General features: G+C 43.0%; 3 protein-coding genes across 3 annotated transcripts; 1 reads left to right on the plus strand and 2 right to left on the minus strand.

The window, feature by feature from the left end:
• Nucleotides 1-147: 147 nt before the first annotated feature.
• Nucleotides 148-8,952, minus strand: LOC133842049 (chromodomain-helicase-DNA-binding protein 1). Its single transcript, XM_062274953.1, is given in 8 exon segments — nt 148-1,119; nt 1,236-1,370; nt 1,430-1,620; nt 1,622-5,990; nt 6,060-6,239; nt 6,324-6,442; nt 6,505-7,113; nt 8,764-8,952. Coding segments are annotated over 8 exon segments (5,811 nt in total). The 5' UTR covers nt 8,773-8,952; the 3' UTR covers nt 148-920.
• A 153-nt stretch (nt 8,953-9,105) lies between these two features.
• On the plus strand, nt 9,106-11,236 carry LOC133842103 (protein ABHD13). The gene is made up of 5 exons (XM_062275028.1): nt 9,106-9,408; nt 9,470-9,711; nt 9,778-10,119; nt 10,189-10,367; nt 10,724-11,236. The coding sequence occupies exons 1-5, from the start codon at nt 9,270-9,272 to the stop codon at nt 10,842-10,844; spliced, it is 1,023 nt and encodes a 340-aa protein (XP_062131012.1). The 5' UTR covers nt 9,106-9,269; the 3' UTR covers nt 10,845-11,236.
• Nucleotides 11,102-14,169, minus strand: LOC133842078 (DNA repair and recombination protein RAD54-like). The gene is made up of 6 exons (XM_062274997.1): nt 13,900-14,169; nt 12,547-13,849; nt 12,332-12,485; nt 11,867-12,272; nt 11,642-11,805; nt 11,102-11,579 (listed from the first exon to the last, which is right to left on the minus strand). Exons 1-6 carry the CDS (start codon nt 13,900-13,902, stop codon nt 11,231-11,233), a joined length of 2,379 nt encoding a protein of 792 aa, XP_062130981.1. The 5' UTR covers nt 13,903-14,169; the 3' UTR covers nt 11,102-11,230.
• Between the last annotated feature and the right edge of the window lie 4 nt (nt 14,170-14,173).

Here is a 14,173-nt window from a genome sequence, read left to right on the forward strand (position 1 = left end):
GGGCGTGACAAATATCTAAACTTTGTTATGGCTAGGTGTTTAGCATGTTAGCAGGGCACGAACCCCATATATCCTATTTTCCAAATTTTAATTTCATATACCGAAAGTAGGTTTTTGGCCATCCCTTCCGCAAATAAAAATTAAACGTTGTACATAATGCATTTTATAATTTAATGATATACATACATATTTATAGACTTCAGATACTACAACATATGTTATATATACTTATTTCTACATATTAATATTAGCTAATTTACATACTCGTCTCCCAGGGCTGTAACTCTATATATGGTATATAAAAGTGCTCAAGCACAGACATAGAAACGAATTCTTATATTTTCTTTCATTTCATTTATGATATTTATTTTTTCTTTGTTTAATATTTAAACATAATCGAATCATTCATTGTTTGCGTTTATTAATTTAGTGAGAATTTGTTGTTATTTTAAAAGCTTTCAAAAGACTTATTAAATTGGCATTCGCCGGTAATTTTCTGTACAGTATAAAAATTGCCATGAACAAAACCTAAAACTACGGTTTATACAAGGGAAATTGTAAAATTACCTACTTTACGTAATTTGTGTTGTTTCGATCTCTTTTTGTTGAGCGCCTGAAACGCCCCCATGAACAAAATATACGGTTTATATATAATTTAAATTTACAGTTCAATTTATAAATAGCTGCTATATATTACTTGCACATATGTTTAGCTATATATGTATTATACCTAAACTGTATATGTTTGTTGTTCTGTGTCGTGTTATTGTATCTTGTGTGTATGAGTGTGTGTAAATGTTGCTCATGCATTGTGCCAAGATCGTTACGGAAAGATTAGTAGCGTCTGACACAAGACACCACAGCCAAACTTAAAACTAACCTATATGTCTGTATATACAATTTCTGGCAACAGATGCTCCTCACGTCTGCGTGCGACGTTCATATTCACTGCGTCTATAATCAGGAGGATAGTCGCGAGGCATCACAGGATATGGACGCGGTTCTCCCCGATATCCTTGAGGCGGCGGCGGCAGTCCAGGCACCATATTGTTCGGCAAATAATAATTAGGCGGCAGGTAATGGCTTGAGTATGCATGTGGCGGTAGGGCGGAAGGGTATCTATAGTAAGAAATTGAAATCAATTAGCCAACTTTGGATTTAAACTTCTATAATAACGAATTAAATGACAACTTCCAAATATTAACTTTGTATTTTCGAAATATGACACTACTTACCTACGCTTGTCAGGCCGTCGCTCACGATCGCGTTCGCGATGATCACGATGGTAACCACTACTGGCAGCACTTCCACCTCCTCCACTGCGCTGGTACAATGTATCATATCGCTCCCTTTTGTAATCAAAGTTGTAGCTATGTTAAATGGTGGTGAGCTTATTAATTATATAAATTGATATGAACTTTTTACATACCGATCACGAGTATGCCAACGATCCATTTCGGAAGAATAGCCCGATGGCACAGGTTGTTGATCAAAACGCCGACTGCTGCCTATACCCGATGGCGAATTAGGCCCTCCACGTCGAGCACTATTTCCTTCATATCCACTAGGAGCTCCACCACCTGCGCTAACATAGTAATCGTCGCCTCTATGATGCTTTTTTGCGCTGATCTTCGTGACTACCGTGCCGCGACGATGTAGCTGCATCCATGTTAAGCCGCTTAAAAGACATAGATTTGAGGTTGTCGCTGATGCCAGTGTTGGTCATGCCCAAGCTGCTGGCTTCAGCATCGTTCTCATCGCGCTTCCTTTTCATTGGCGACTCGTTGGTGAAGCGACGATTTGATTTATCGTCACAGCCAGCACCAGAGTAGCGTGACTCGCGCTCTTTATCTTTGTCCTTTTTCTTTTTTTTACCGCTCTTGTCTCGTTCCTTCTCCTTATCAACAGTGGCACCGTTTTCTGCCCGTGAACGTCTAGAACGTCCACTTTCAGGGCTTATTGAATTTGTTGTATCCATTGGAGTTTCCGGCTGCGTTTGTTGTTTTAGTGCATGCTTGTAAATCTTAAATAGACGCTTTGCATCCAGCTCTGTGAATTTGGACACAAAATACCATAGATTGCTACGCCATTCCTTCTTCTCGGATTCCCCATAAGGTTGCAAGCATACGTCAATTTGGCGTCCAATTTGCAATAGACAGTCGCGTGTCTGCTGCAACTGATCCTGTTGCGACAGGCTGAGATCGGGCTGATCTAAAGCCTTCAAAGCTTTTTTAACCGGTCGCATTTTTTCCTTGCATTCATTGAAGATACTTGGATCTAAATCGCCCAGAACTTCCAAGGCTCGTGGCTCATTATTGGCTGTAAAGTGCATTGGTTTGTTGCCATTATTGTCAGAAGCGCTCGTTTTCTTGCTCCGCGTCTTTGATTTTTCCTTTTTTTGTCCACTGGTATGTTCCGCCGTTGCAGAAGATGCGACTGGGGAGGCAACGAGGCTGGCACCATCTGCTGCGGTTCTGGAACTGTTTTCGCCAGGTAACGTGGAACTGCCATCGTCAATGGTGCCATCTTTACGCTCTGGCGTGCTGACCGCTGTCGTGTTCAAGCTAACGCTTGTTTTCATTTTACGCGGACGACGTTGACGTCTTTGTTCACCTTTAGTCAGTTCCACATTCTTTTTGATAATCTTCAGCAGGTATTCAGCTCTGGATTGCAAGTGCTTGGTTTGCGGCTTACGTGTGTCATTGAGCAGTATTTTTTCACTGAGCTTAAGCGTTGGATCCAGTTTCATCTGTTCCCAGGAACCAATTCCATATTGATAAATTCCACGCAGCAAAGCGGTATCCTCTTCAGTGCCCCACTCTACATCGAAATTGGGTGAACGGGTTTTTATATTAAATACCCATTGTTGTCGTTCCTGCGCTGAACTGGGCATTAGCTCATTAAGTGGCTGCAACTCCTCCTCGCAAGAGAGCAGGGTTTTGGCATTAAATGAAACGCCTCCCAGTTTGATCGAGTAGGTCGCGCGTGGTCGTCGCTGCTTGTTGCCCTGCTGCTGGAGCTCTTCTTCCTTTACAGTCTTGGTTTCTTCCTCCTTGTGTTCGTTAAGGAACTGTACGCAACGATCGTGCAGCATCTCACCAATACGCTTCAGTTCAGCCAGTGGCTTCTCTTGCAGCTCTGCATCGCAGGCAATTGCCTCCAGACGCATCAACGGCGCAGGAAACTTCTTGTAACTGCGAATGAAGCGACGCAGCTCGGCATCACTAAAACCAATAATTTTCTCCTTCATTGCTGGACGACCACGCTTCCGTTGTCTGCTGCCATCTTCGCCGCCACCGGCACTGGCATCTGAACCTAGCTCATAGTCTGAATCGGCAGAATCATCACCCTTGGAGCGTGCGGCACCCTTAGCCAGGCCTCGTTTTCCAGCATCGCTTTTATTAGCCGCAGTCGTTTTGCGACGCGGCGGCAGGTACAAGTCCTCCATTTCTTTGGCGCGTTCCTGATCCTCAATAACCTTTCGAAAGCCTTCAGGTATTATATCGTCCCAGTCTTTGCTGTCGTCCTCCTCGTCATTAGCCTGTTGATCTTTACTCGTCGATTCGCTTGGCTCATCCTCTTGAAAAGCAGCGATACTGGCCACCTTGAACGCAGAAAGTAAATCATCACCAGGCATTTCAGGATCTTCGTTGCGAGTCTCAGCACGGCGCAGAATTTCATCAATATCGCAAACAAGCTCTTCCTCATGCTCCTGCTCGTCCTTAAAAAGTTCCTCGGCTCCGAATTTGAGAATGGCTGACAAGTCATCCTTGTTAAACGGATTTGAGTTTGACGAATGACCATTGCCGCTCTTATCAAGCACTGTTCTACCCGTGGTATCCATACGTTGTATTACTAAATGATCAAGGACCATTTTCTGTTTGGCTCGCTCGACAATTTGTTCCTCAACCGATCGGGCAGTTACAAGACGATATATGTTTACTTGATTCTTTTGGCCAATGCGATGGGCACGCGCCTGCGCCTGCAAGTCATTCTGTGGATTCCAATCCGAATCGAATATAATGACTGTATCTGCAGTGGCCAAATTAATACCTAAACCACCTGCACGTGTCGATAGCAGAAAGCAAAAATCCTGACTACCCTCGGCGTTAAAGTGATCCAATGCCTGGCGTCTCATCTCCCCTTTAATACTGCCATCCAAGCGTTGAAATGAAAAGTGGCGTTTCTGCAGATAATCAGCTAGTACGTCAAGCATACGCACCATCTGTGAGAAAATAAGCACTCGATGGCCAGTCTCCTTAAGGCGACACAACAGTTTATCCAACAGCACCAGCTTGCCAGAGCCCTTGAGCAGCATCTGTAGGGCTTCATCCTGCTGCAGACCGAGCAACTCAAACTCTGAGGGTCGTATAAGGGCAGCATGATTGCAGCACTTCTTCAGCTCAATTACAATATTTAGAAAAGTGGAGGTGGATCCGCGTTTTCCCTTGCGCAGGGCATCGAAATTTTTGGTGAGTATCCACTTATAATACTGTTTCTGCAATGATGTCATCTCAACACGTAAAATTTGCTCAACTTTGGCAGGTAACGATTTCTCCACATCTTTCTTTACGCGCCTCAGAATATATGGCTCTAACTGCTGATGCAGACGAGTATACCCCTTGTCCTCGGCATTGCCATGTTGCACCTCAAAGTTTTCCCAAGTATCGAATTTTTCGGGCATTATGAAGTGCAGTAGAGCCCACAATTCCTTTAGTGAGTTTTGCAGTGGTGTTCCCGTAATCAGCAGACGATGATTCGTATCAAACTCCTTGAGTGACTTATAGAGTAGCGAATCATCGTTTTTTAGACGATGCGCTTCATCCACGAGCAATGCTGCCCACTGCAGCGTGCCCAGAAATTGTTTATCCTTCAAGACTATCTCGTAGGTAGTCAGTATGCAATTGAATTTCAGTCTTTTTGAGCCCTCGAACTGCCACTCATACTGCTGTATTAGCTCACGGGACTTCACATCGCCTAGATACGTAACGACATTCATGTCGGGTGCCCACAAATCGAATTCCCGCTGCCAGGCGGTCATAGTACTAAGCGGAACCACGCACAGAAAAGGACCATACAGATGATGCAGCTTAAAGAGTGCATAAAGAAAACATATTGTTTGTATGGTCTTTCCAAGACCCATTTCATCGGCCAGAATCACCGAATTTTCCTTGCACCACGAGTGCAACAGCCAGTTGAGACCATCCATTTGATAGTCCCGCAATGTTAAACCATCCACCAGAAACTCCGGTTGCCCCTTAATACGTGAGAACTTCGGGCGATACTTAATTACACGGCAGTGCCGCGATGGCGTACACTTGGAGCTTTCTCTGTCGGTAAACTGCTCCACACATCGTAGCCATTTGCGTAGCACAAGTGTTGCGTCCTCCCATGTGGACTCCGCATATGGTAATGATTGCCATTTGCATAGATACTCTTCGCTGCCATCGTCGGGTTTCGTGCCGCGTGCAATGATGCGATCCACATTGTTGTAGGATTTCAACAAATCGTGCTGCAACTCCAACTGACACTCAAAGTAATCGATATCCTCGGGTCCAGCATATCGACGCCAGCAAGCCGTTTCCTCTTCTTTCTTAATGAAATTATCCAGTTTTTTCATACCTTTTGCCTTCATTTCACGCAGCGTCATCTCCGACTCCCAGGTATTGTGTATGTAGCTCCAACCCTTCCATTTAATGAGGTATTGTACCTCAGACTCTGATGAGTCATCAATGCCTTCATTTGGATCGCAGCCGTTTTCCTCAATGGCGTATATAGTTGTTTGATTTCCAGTGCAGGCTTTTTTGCCAACGCGCTGCGCTAAAATGCGTTCGATAGTCTCGCATTTCTCCTCCTCCTCAGCGGCAGCTGCATTTGCCGCCACTTGCGTCTCATCATACTCGAGCTCCAGTAGATCCTCAGAGTCTGTGGCTTCATCCTCAGAAGCCTCTTTGTAACTAACTGCGGCGGCGGTGCGACGCGTGGCACAACTGCTTTTGAAATAGAAAATATCAATGGTCATTTGCGTTTTTGAAACTATTGCAAGTAAGTTAACCAACCGTTTGCTGGGATCATCATCGTCACTATCCTCTGAGCTGAATGACTTTACGCGCCGGCGCTGCTGCTGTTGTGACTGTTTGGAGCCGCCAGAGCGGGCATTGCACTTTCGCTTTTGTGCGGCAAACGGCGCCTCATCGCTGTCAGCGTCATCGCTTTCATCACTCTCATCAGAGTCCCAGCTGGGTAAGTGAAAAGACACATGATTAACAAAAGCAATTAGAAAGAGTTCAACTAGTTCGTAACTTGGAAAATGAGCAACTCACTTTTGCTTCTTCTTCTTTTTGACAGGCTGAGGGCGTTTTGACTTATCAGCCGAAGCTGGCGGCGCTTTGCGCGGTTGTCGCGTGGATCGCTTAGGTCTGTAATCATCCTCTTCATCCTCCTGCCAGGTTATCGAAATATTTTCTTAATTTTTTCATGAACTGTAAACCGATATCAACTTACGCTGCTGCTACTACTGCTGGAGGACGAGGGCGATGCATTGGCAGAACTTTCACTGGCATCTTCATCGGCACTTGCTTCGCTGCCGGAGGCTGCCTGTGCCTGTAATTGTGCTTGTTGCGGCAAATGCTGCTGCTCATCATCATCCTCATCTTCCTCATCGTCATCATCATCTTCATCCTCATCGGCTGCTTTAGGCAGTGTTGCAGCCGAGGTGCCGGAGGAGCTGCTGCTATTGCTCGTGTGTAATTTACTATTGTTGTTATTTGTTCTGTCAGGTTCGCCTCCAACCTCTGCCTCAGAGTCGGAGTCACTGGTACTGGAATCGCCGCTGGAACTCTCGTCCTCATGACCATCCGTAAAGCCATTTGTTGTTGATGTTTTATTATCCGCTTGAGCGGCCAATGCTGTTGGTGGAAGACTAGCCACCGTTGGTTTGGTAACTGTCGGCTCCGGGGAGCTGCGTCCATCACTTGAATTACCTGAGGAACTGTCCGAATCAGAGTCGGAACCAGAGGAGCCACTGCCACTTCCGCTGCCACTACCACTGGCATCTTCGCGTGTGTCATCTTGTTCGTCTGAGCCTATACTATGCGACGATTCATTGAGTGCCTGGCATAAGATTAATAAGAATGATTATGATAATAATACCAAATAACAATAAGATCACACATTCTCAACCTAAATTGCAAAAGAAAATAATTTTTTAGAAATGTTTACAAGAAATACGGGTAACACAATCTGTGAGTAGACAATAAACATGCTACGAATTTGTTGAGAACTTAAACTCGATCCTATTATTTATCTTTAACGGATCCATTCGTTTTGCCGTACGCCACTTTGAGCACGATACAAACGCATCCCCATATACAAATTAAAATTGTTTAGATTTAGCTTCTAATCCGGTCCAGAATCGACAATTTCTTTAACTCTGCGATCGGCATTCAATAGTTAGATTCATTCGATAATTCATTCTTTACTTGACATAGTTCGATTAAACTAGATCCTCGCCAGCATTCATGGAGTGCATCTTCTCGCTAATCTTTAAATGCATTGGTTGTCATACTTTTATACAATTAAATTGATTTATCCACAAATCAAATAAGGTGAATTGTAAAGGGACACATTTTCTTAAGGCCACATGATCACCAATCCGTGCCTAATCCTGCCCAGAACTCAAAGGAATGCTTAGAATATCTTACTAAGCCGTTATTCCCTCATATTTGAATGAATGGCGCGATCAGAGACGCGAATAAATCGAATGACATATATTCCAGCATTTAACTGAGCTGTATATCGCTGTTACACGGCCAATCCTCTCCAGACATGGCACTTTTAAGGTTTTAAACAAATAATTTCGATGGAAATTGCAATTGCAAATAGACATCAAATCTTCTCTTGGTACGCAGGCGCAGTAAACAGAAAATCGAAAAATAACACTCCTCACGCAATCCTCGCTAGAAATATCAAGAAATACCTCAAAAATACAATGTTCTTATAGTTCTACTAGTGATTTCTGGGACAAAACCCTCAAAACAATTGATTCAATGCACCGACTGCAAGGTAAGAATTGTTTAAAACATATTTTTATACAAAAAAATTATGAAAACATAGAAAATTCTTGGTCGGTTGACTTTTGGCGGGCAGAAACCCTTTGGAAATAGGCGAAAATTCCATGGATTTGAGCACGAGGAAAACTTTGCACCTCGCAAAATATGATTACGTAATCGATGAAAATTTTCTATTGCCACTAGAATTATGAGAAAATGATGCATTTTAGTGCATTTTCGATGCGGCATTCGATGAAAACAAACCGAAATACCCAAATTCAAACGAAAATTACGAAAATGGGTACCCAATCAAATTCCACAAATTTAACACTGTCTGCCACGTTGAAGCTTCGGGCATCGGTTGACGTTGAGAAAACTGTGAAACACCCTTCGAATTAGTATATTTCAGCACTATTAGTGAAGAAGTCGCCTTTTTATAGCGATTCAATCGCGTTGCAAAGTGACGGGAGTCTCAAACGGGGGGGAAGTCACCTCTTGGGTCGTCTCTTTGTGGTGGTGCCTGCCACACCCACGAAATAAGCTTGGAATTCGGATTTTACACGTAGTTTCTCAAAATAATACTCACACAATGACTAGAATTCAACTGATTAATATCGCCTTGTTTCGAATGATAGCAAAATTTCATAGTTTTCTTGTTATTTTTTTTCTCGTACACGACGTTCACTGTCACAACTTTTCAAGGCCTACTTACCTGGCTCATTATATTTTCGTGGTAGCACACAGAGTTGCCTTGCAGCGCTCATTAAACATGCAATACACTTGTTAACGGTTTTGGCAAATGTTTATGTTGATCTTTAAAGTGAGTCACTTGTTTTTAAATGTAGTTTTCAACCACACAAAAGATGTTCACGTCGTCTTGGGTCTATTGCAGTAAAAAATACGCCATTTTGTTTTAAGCAGAGTTGTATTTTGGTGGAGCGTTATCGAATCTGCTGGGTTGCTTGTACTTATTTATCGATACCATCACTTCACATCACACCTGTTTCCGATAACATTCAGCTGTTGTTTGGTTTTGAAGGTTGCCGGACTGTCAAAGGGAACAGCAACGAGTTGGCAGTCTCGTGATAAATACTCTAACTACATATAAGTTTTCGATCCAAGCAACAATTTCTTGAAATAGATGTGTTTATTACAATTATAAATGCGGGAATAGCAGCATGTAGCGATTGTTGATACGTACGCACGCACGTATTAAACATGAAAGAAGTGGGCATTGCACTGCCCAAATCGCGTGGAGTCGGCGTGGGCATTTTGGGCGCATTTCTACTGTTTTTTATTTTCTACTATTTTTATGGGGGTTACATGACGCTAACGCTTTTTGTAGCGATTCTATTACGTACGTATGTAATGCAATAGAAACGTCAGTTACTAACAGTTTATTACTGTATTACTTTCAGTTATTTTCTACCATGCACAAGACCTGCTCTTGTATCATCCCGACTTGCCAACTAACTCTCGTATTTACATCCCAATACCAACAATGCACAATCTGCCACATCTGACCGTTAGTATTAAGACGCCCGATGACGTGACTCTGCATGCCTTCTGGATCAGCCAGCCGGAAGAGCGTTGCAAGTCAGTGCCCACATTGCTCTATTTTCACGGCAACGCTGGCAACATGGGACATCGAATGCAGAATGTAAGCAGAGTGTGAAATAATCATTGGAAATATCCACCAAAATTTAAAATGTATTAAATTTCGTAGGTTTGGGGAATCTATCATCATCTACATTGCAACATTCTTATGGTTGAGTACCGTGGCTATGGCCTCTCTACTGGAGTGCCTTCCGAACGTGGTTTAGTTACAGATGCACGTGCTGCAATTGATTATTTGCACACTCGCCACGATTTGGATCACTCGCAGCTGATACTCTTTGGTCGTTCGCTGGGCGGTGCTGTTGTAATTGACGTGGCCGCCGACACTGTTTATGGTCAGAAGCTGATGTGCGCCATTGTGGAAAATACGTTCACCAGCATACGTGAAATGGCTGTGGAGCTGGTGCATCCATCTGTGAAATATATACCAAATCTATTGTATAAAAATAAGGTGAGTCATCAAGCAGATTTTGTACCAAATTAATTTTAATTGAATTACAATCTCGCAATACTCTTTCAGTATCATTCACTCAACAAGATAAGCAAGTGCTCGGTACCTTTTCTATTTATATCGGGCCTTGCGGACAACTTAGTGCCACCGCGCATGATGCGTGCCTTGTATACCAAATGTGGTAGCGAACAGAAGCGTATGATTGAACTCCCGGGTGGCTCACACAACGACACCTGGATAGTGGATGGGTAAGTGCTCTCTATTCTAAAAATAGTAACGCTTCAAATATGTATGTACATAAGCATAAAACATAATTAAGGCTAATTAGATTATATTCTTCCTACTTATATAGTTAGAAAATATGAGCTTTGACGCCCACTTAAACATGGACAAAATTAATTGAACAAGGTCAAGCATTTGTATACCTTGGTAGTCATGTTAAAGCATTAACCCATGAACATACTACAACTGCTTTGTGCGATTTTTAAGCACTGACTGAAATACATATATGCTTGTTATGTGTCATGAAAGAAAAAAAAGATTAGGCTCTAATGACGTTCTTCAATATTCTGATAATGTCTTTTCTCTTATCTTTTATTTAAAGTTACTACCAGAGCATTAGGGGATTTCTCTTCGAGTTGCAACAACAGCCATCGCCATTGCAGAAGCCTCCAGAGAAAAGCAACGTCTGGGTAGAGTTGGAACATAAGATTATTGACGTTTAACTACCATTCATATACAAAAGTGTTCGATTGACTGTGTTAACACTGCGTTGGTATACTATTTATATAAGATAATATATAGATATATGTATGCATAAGCATGTCAGCTGTATGCATTAAACAGGTTTTTTATAAATCCAAATTATGCTTTAGGTTAAGCTGTTTTAGGCGCTTGTAGTTGTGTTTATGGAAAGTCAAAATCTGAGTGCTTAGTGCTGCTGTGCTGTGGGTTCCATATTTTAAATGTTAAACTACTTACGTACGTATTTACATGTATATTAGGTTAATTGTTAACAAATTAATAAGATAATTAGCTTTAGGTTAGCCTACAACAAAGTCTAAATCAGGTTCCGCTAATGCAAAATACAATAAATTATTTTTAAATTAACCTAAAATCCCATGAAATCTTCGTCGCTACTCTTATTCGGGTCAAAGTCTTTATCATCCTCATCATCACTAATAATTGATGGCTTCTTGTGTTTGCGGCTTGTCGATGGCTGTTGCTCATCATGTTCTTCTTCCGTTATATTGAGTGCAGTCGACTTGGCCTCTCCCTGGGAACGATGATGGAAGACAAATGAAACACATTTGCTTGCTGTCCATGATTGAGAGAGCACGCTGTCAGGCAGACCACGATTGTTGGAGCAGTGAAACCATTGCGACAAATGCGACGTGCAATCCGTGTTGTCCGGTGGTGGCTGTCTTTGCACATCCTGGAAACAGCGTTTGCATTTTAATCTAGGGGAAATGTATAATCAAATTATAGTTATGAAAAAAATCCAACTCCAAGATTCACTCACTTGTTGTGTGTGTCAGAGAGAACGTTAGCCTCGAAGCTAAACAAATCTTTGAGATCATCGCGCGTAAAGTGCTTTTCCTCTGAATCTTTATTGTCTATAATTGTGCTAGACAAAGATTTCTTATGCGTCTGCCGCTGCAAAATCTTCTCCTCAATGGATCCACTCTACAAGTATATAAATGCAAGACTATAATGCAACTGTCTATTGACAAAAGATCAAACTTACAGCCACCAGCCGATAGATATAACAGGGCTTTTTCTGACCATCGCGCCACACTCGAGCCATTGCTTGTTCATCGTTGGCTGGATTCCAGTCGGGATCAAACATGAACAATCGATTGGCGCCAATCAAATTTAAACCACAACCGCCGGCCTTGCTGCTGAGCATAAAGAGAAAGCAGTCCGAGCTGGGATCATTGAATCTATCCACCACTTTGGAGCGTTTCTTGATTGTCATGCTACCATCCAGCCGCACATAAGTGTATCGACGTTTTCGTGCCAGCTGCTCAAACAGATCCAAGGTCTGCGTGTAGTTTGAGATGAGCACGACCTTGTCATCGCTGTTCGCACGTATCGATGCCAACATAAAGTCCAACAGAACAAACTTGCCACTCAACTCCGGATTAATGTCGCTGCAAAAATTTAATCCGATTATATGAAGTTTCGACTTCGGAAATTCTAAATAGCTTACTTGGGCTTGTAATTTGTGGGCAGCACATTCTGCGAATGCTCAAAACCTTTTTCGCGTGCAACTAGCTTTTCATAGATAAGATCTGGATGATTGCAAAGCTTCTTCAGCGTGGTGATGTCGGCTAGAGCCGTCAACGAAGTTTTCTCATTGCAATCTGCATTATAAGCTAATTAGTAGAGATTTCATTCATCTGCTAACAATATCAATTTACTTACCCGCCAGATTGCGCCGCACTTGATCAGATTTAAGAAAGTTAGTGTAGAGCTGAAGCTGAACTGCTGTTAGCTTCGCACACACGACCATTTCAAACTTGACGGGCAGATATTTGGTTAGAATTTGGTTGGTGCGACGAATGATGCACTGATTGACGAGACCGATCAGCTCCTGTGTCTTCTGTAACGCTCGCTCTCGCTCTGCATCCGAGGAGTCTGCATTCTGACCACGCAATATGGAGTTTTCGAAGTTACGCTTGAAATCCGAGGCTGTGCCCAGCATCTCTGGATTAACAAAGTTGACCAAACTAAAGTATTCGGTTAGATCATTTTGAATAGGCGTGCCGGAGAGAAGAACCCGTCGTTTGGTCTTGAGACCCATCAGAGCTTGGTAGGTGAGATTGTCGCTGTTTTTCAACCGATGCCCTTCATCACAGATGACCATGCCTACCTCGGTCTTGCACAGAATGTGCGCATACAGACGAAATGTCTCATAGCTGATCAAAAGTACTGGAGTTCCACATCTGGTTGCCGTATTCATGGCGAACTGTTCGAGAGCTCGCGTTGTTTCCTCTTTGGAGCCTCCCTCCATGGCCAAACAATGCATGCGACCGTGCAGCCACTTGGTAAACTCCTTCTCCCAGTTTTTGACCAGCGATGAAGGGGACACCACAATGGCCTTTGATATGGTGGGCTTGCAGTCAGCACTCTGACGAAGCAGCGTCCAGGTGAGTGTGACGCACTGCAGCGTCTTACCCAGACCCATTTCATCGGCCATAATGCAGCCATTAAAGTTTCCCCGTTTTCCCTCCACACACTCGTACATAAAACGCACTCCCTCGCGTTGATGTGGACGCAAAACGTTGCTAAGTATGGGATCGACCACAACGTGGACTAAAAGTTTACTTGCATCCATTGACATCCGCTCGTGCTCCGTATAAATGGGTGGCGTGTAGAGTACCAGTGCATTGCAAGCTTGTGGATCGTGTAGTGCCCGTCGCACAATGGATCGACGAACGCCCAGGGAACGATTGCCACCATAGTCAGGCACGTAGTTGGCAATGGGCACCTTAAACTTGCGTGCCAGCACCTTGGCAATAGCCTGTTCATATTCGCTGTTGGCCGTGAAGCGTATTGGCAGCGGTAGCTCAACGACAACAACGTTGGTTGCATCGCGCAAAGCACTCTGCCGCTTCTCCAGTTCCTGTTGACATGCACGTTTGTTTTTCTTGAGCAATGGGGGCGTAAATGAATCCTTTGCTTTGATTCGCACTCCTAACCTTTGACTGGGTGCTAGGCTGCGTCTCTGTTATCAAAAAAGTCATTATTTATTTAAATGTTGACAGATATTCTTACCATTTTCAAAAAATTCGAATATATTGGCCTTTAAAAGTGCGGCAAAACCAGCTGTTCCTAAGACGTTTTCCAGCACCGGCAACATCTGCATACGCTGGTTACACCGTTTAAGTTTAGCTATGCCAAAATGACACTTTCAAACTTTCCATCAGAATTGAAAAGAAAAAAACATTAAATCAATTTCATACAACTTTTGGTTTTCGGCATTGTTTTACACGTTCTCAAAATAAATTGTATATTTATTAAATAAAGTTTTTGATATCCTTTATTATTC

This window comes from Drosophila sulfurigaster, chromosome 2L (assembly GCF_023558435.1).
Source record: "Drosophila sulfurigaster albostrigata strain 15112-1811.04 chromosome 2L, ASM2355843v2, whole genome shotgun sequence".
Taxonomy (NCBI): domain Eukaryota; kingdom Metazoa; phylum Arthropoda; class Insecta; order Diptera; family Drosophilidae; genus Drosophila; species Drosophila sulfurigaster.

Excerpts from the sequence above, each read along its gene's own strand:
- LOC133842078 (XM_062274997.1), bottom strand. Across the intron at positions 12,486-12,546 it reads AGTGCGGCGCAATCTGGCGG|ATTGCAATGAGAAAACTTCG; the intron begins GTAAGTAAATTG and ends CTTATAATGCAG. Across the intron at positions 11,806-11,866 it reads ATATCTATCGGCTGGTGGCT|AGTGGATCCATTGAGGAGAA; the intron begins GTAAGTTTGATC and ends ATATACTTGTAG.
- LOC133842103 (XM_062275028.1), top strand. The coding sequence starts at position 9,270 with ATGAAAGAAGTGGGCATTGCACTGCCCAAATCGCGTGGAGTCGGCGTG. Across the intron at positions 9,712-9,777 it reads TGGGACATCGAATGCAGAAT|GTTTGGGGAATCTATCATCA; the intron begins GTAAGCAGAGTG and ends TAAATTTCGTAG. Across the intron at positions 10,120-10,188 it reads ATCTATTGTATAAAAATAAG|TATCATTCACTCAACAAGAT; the intron begins GTGAGTCATCAA and ends ATACTCTTTCAG.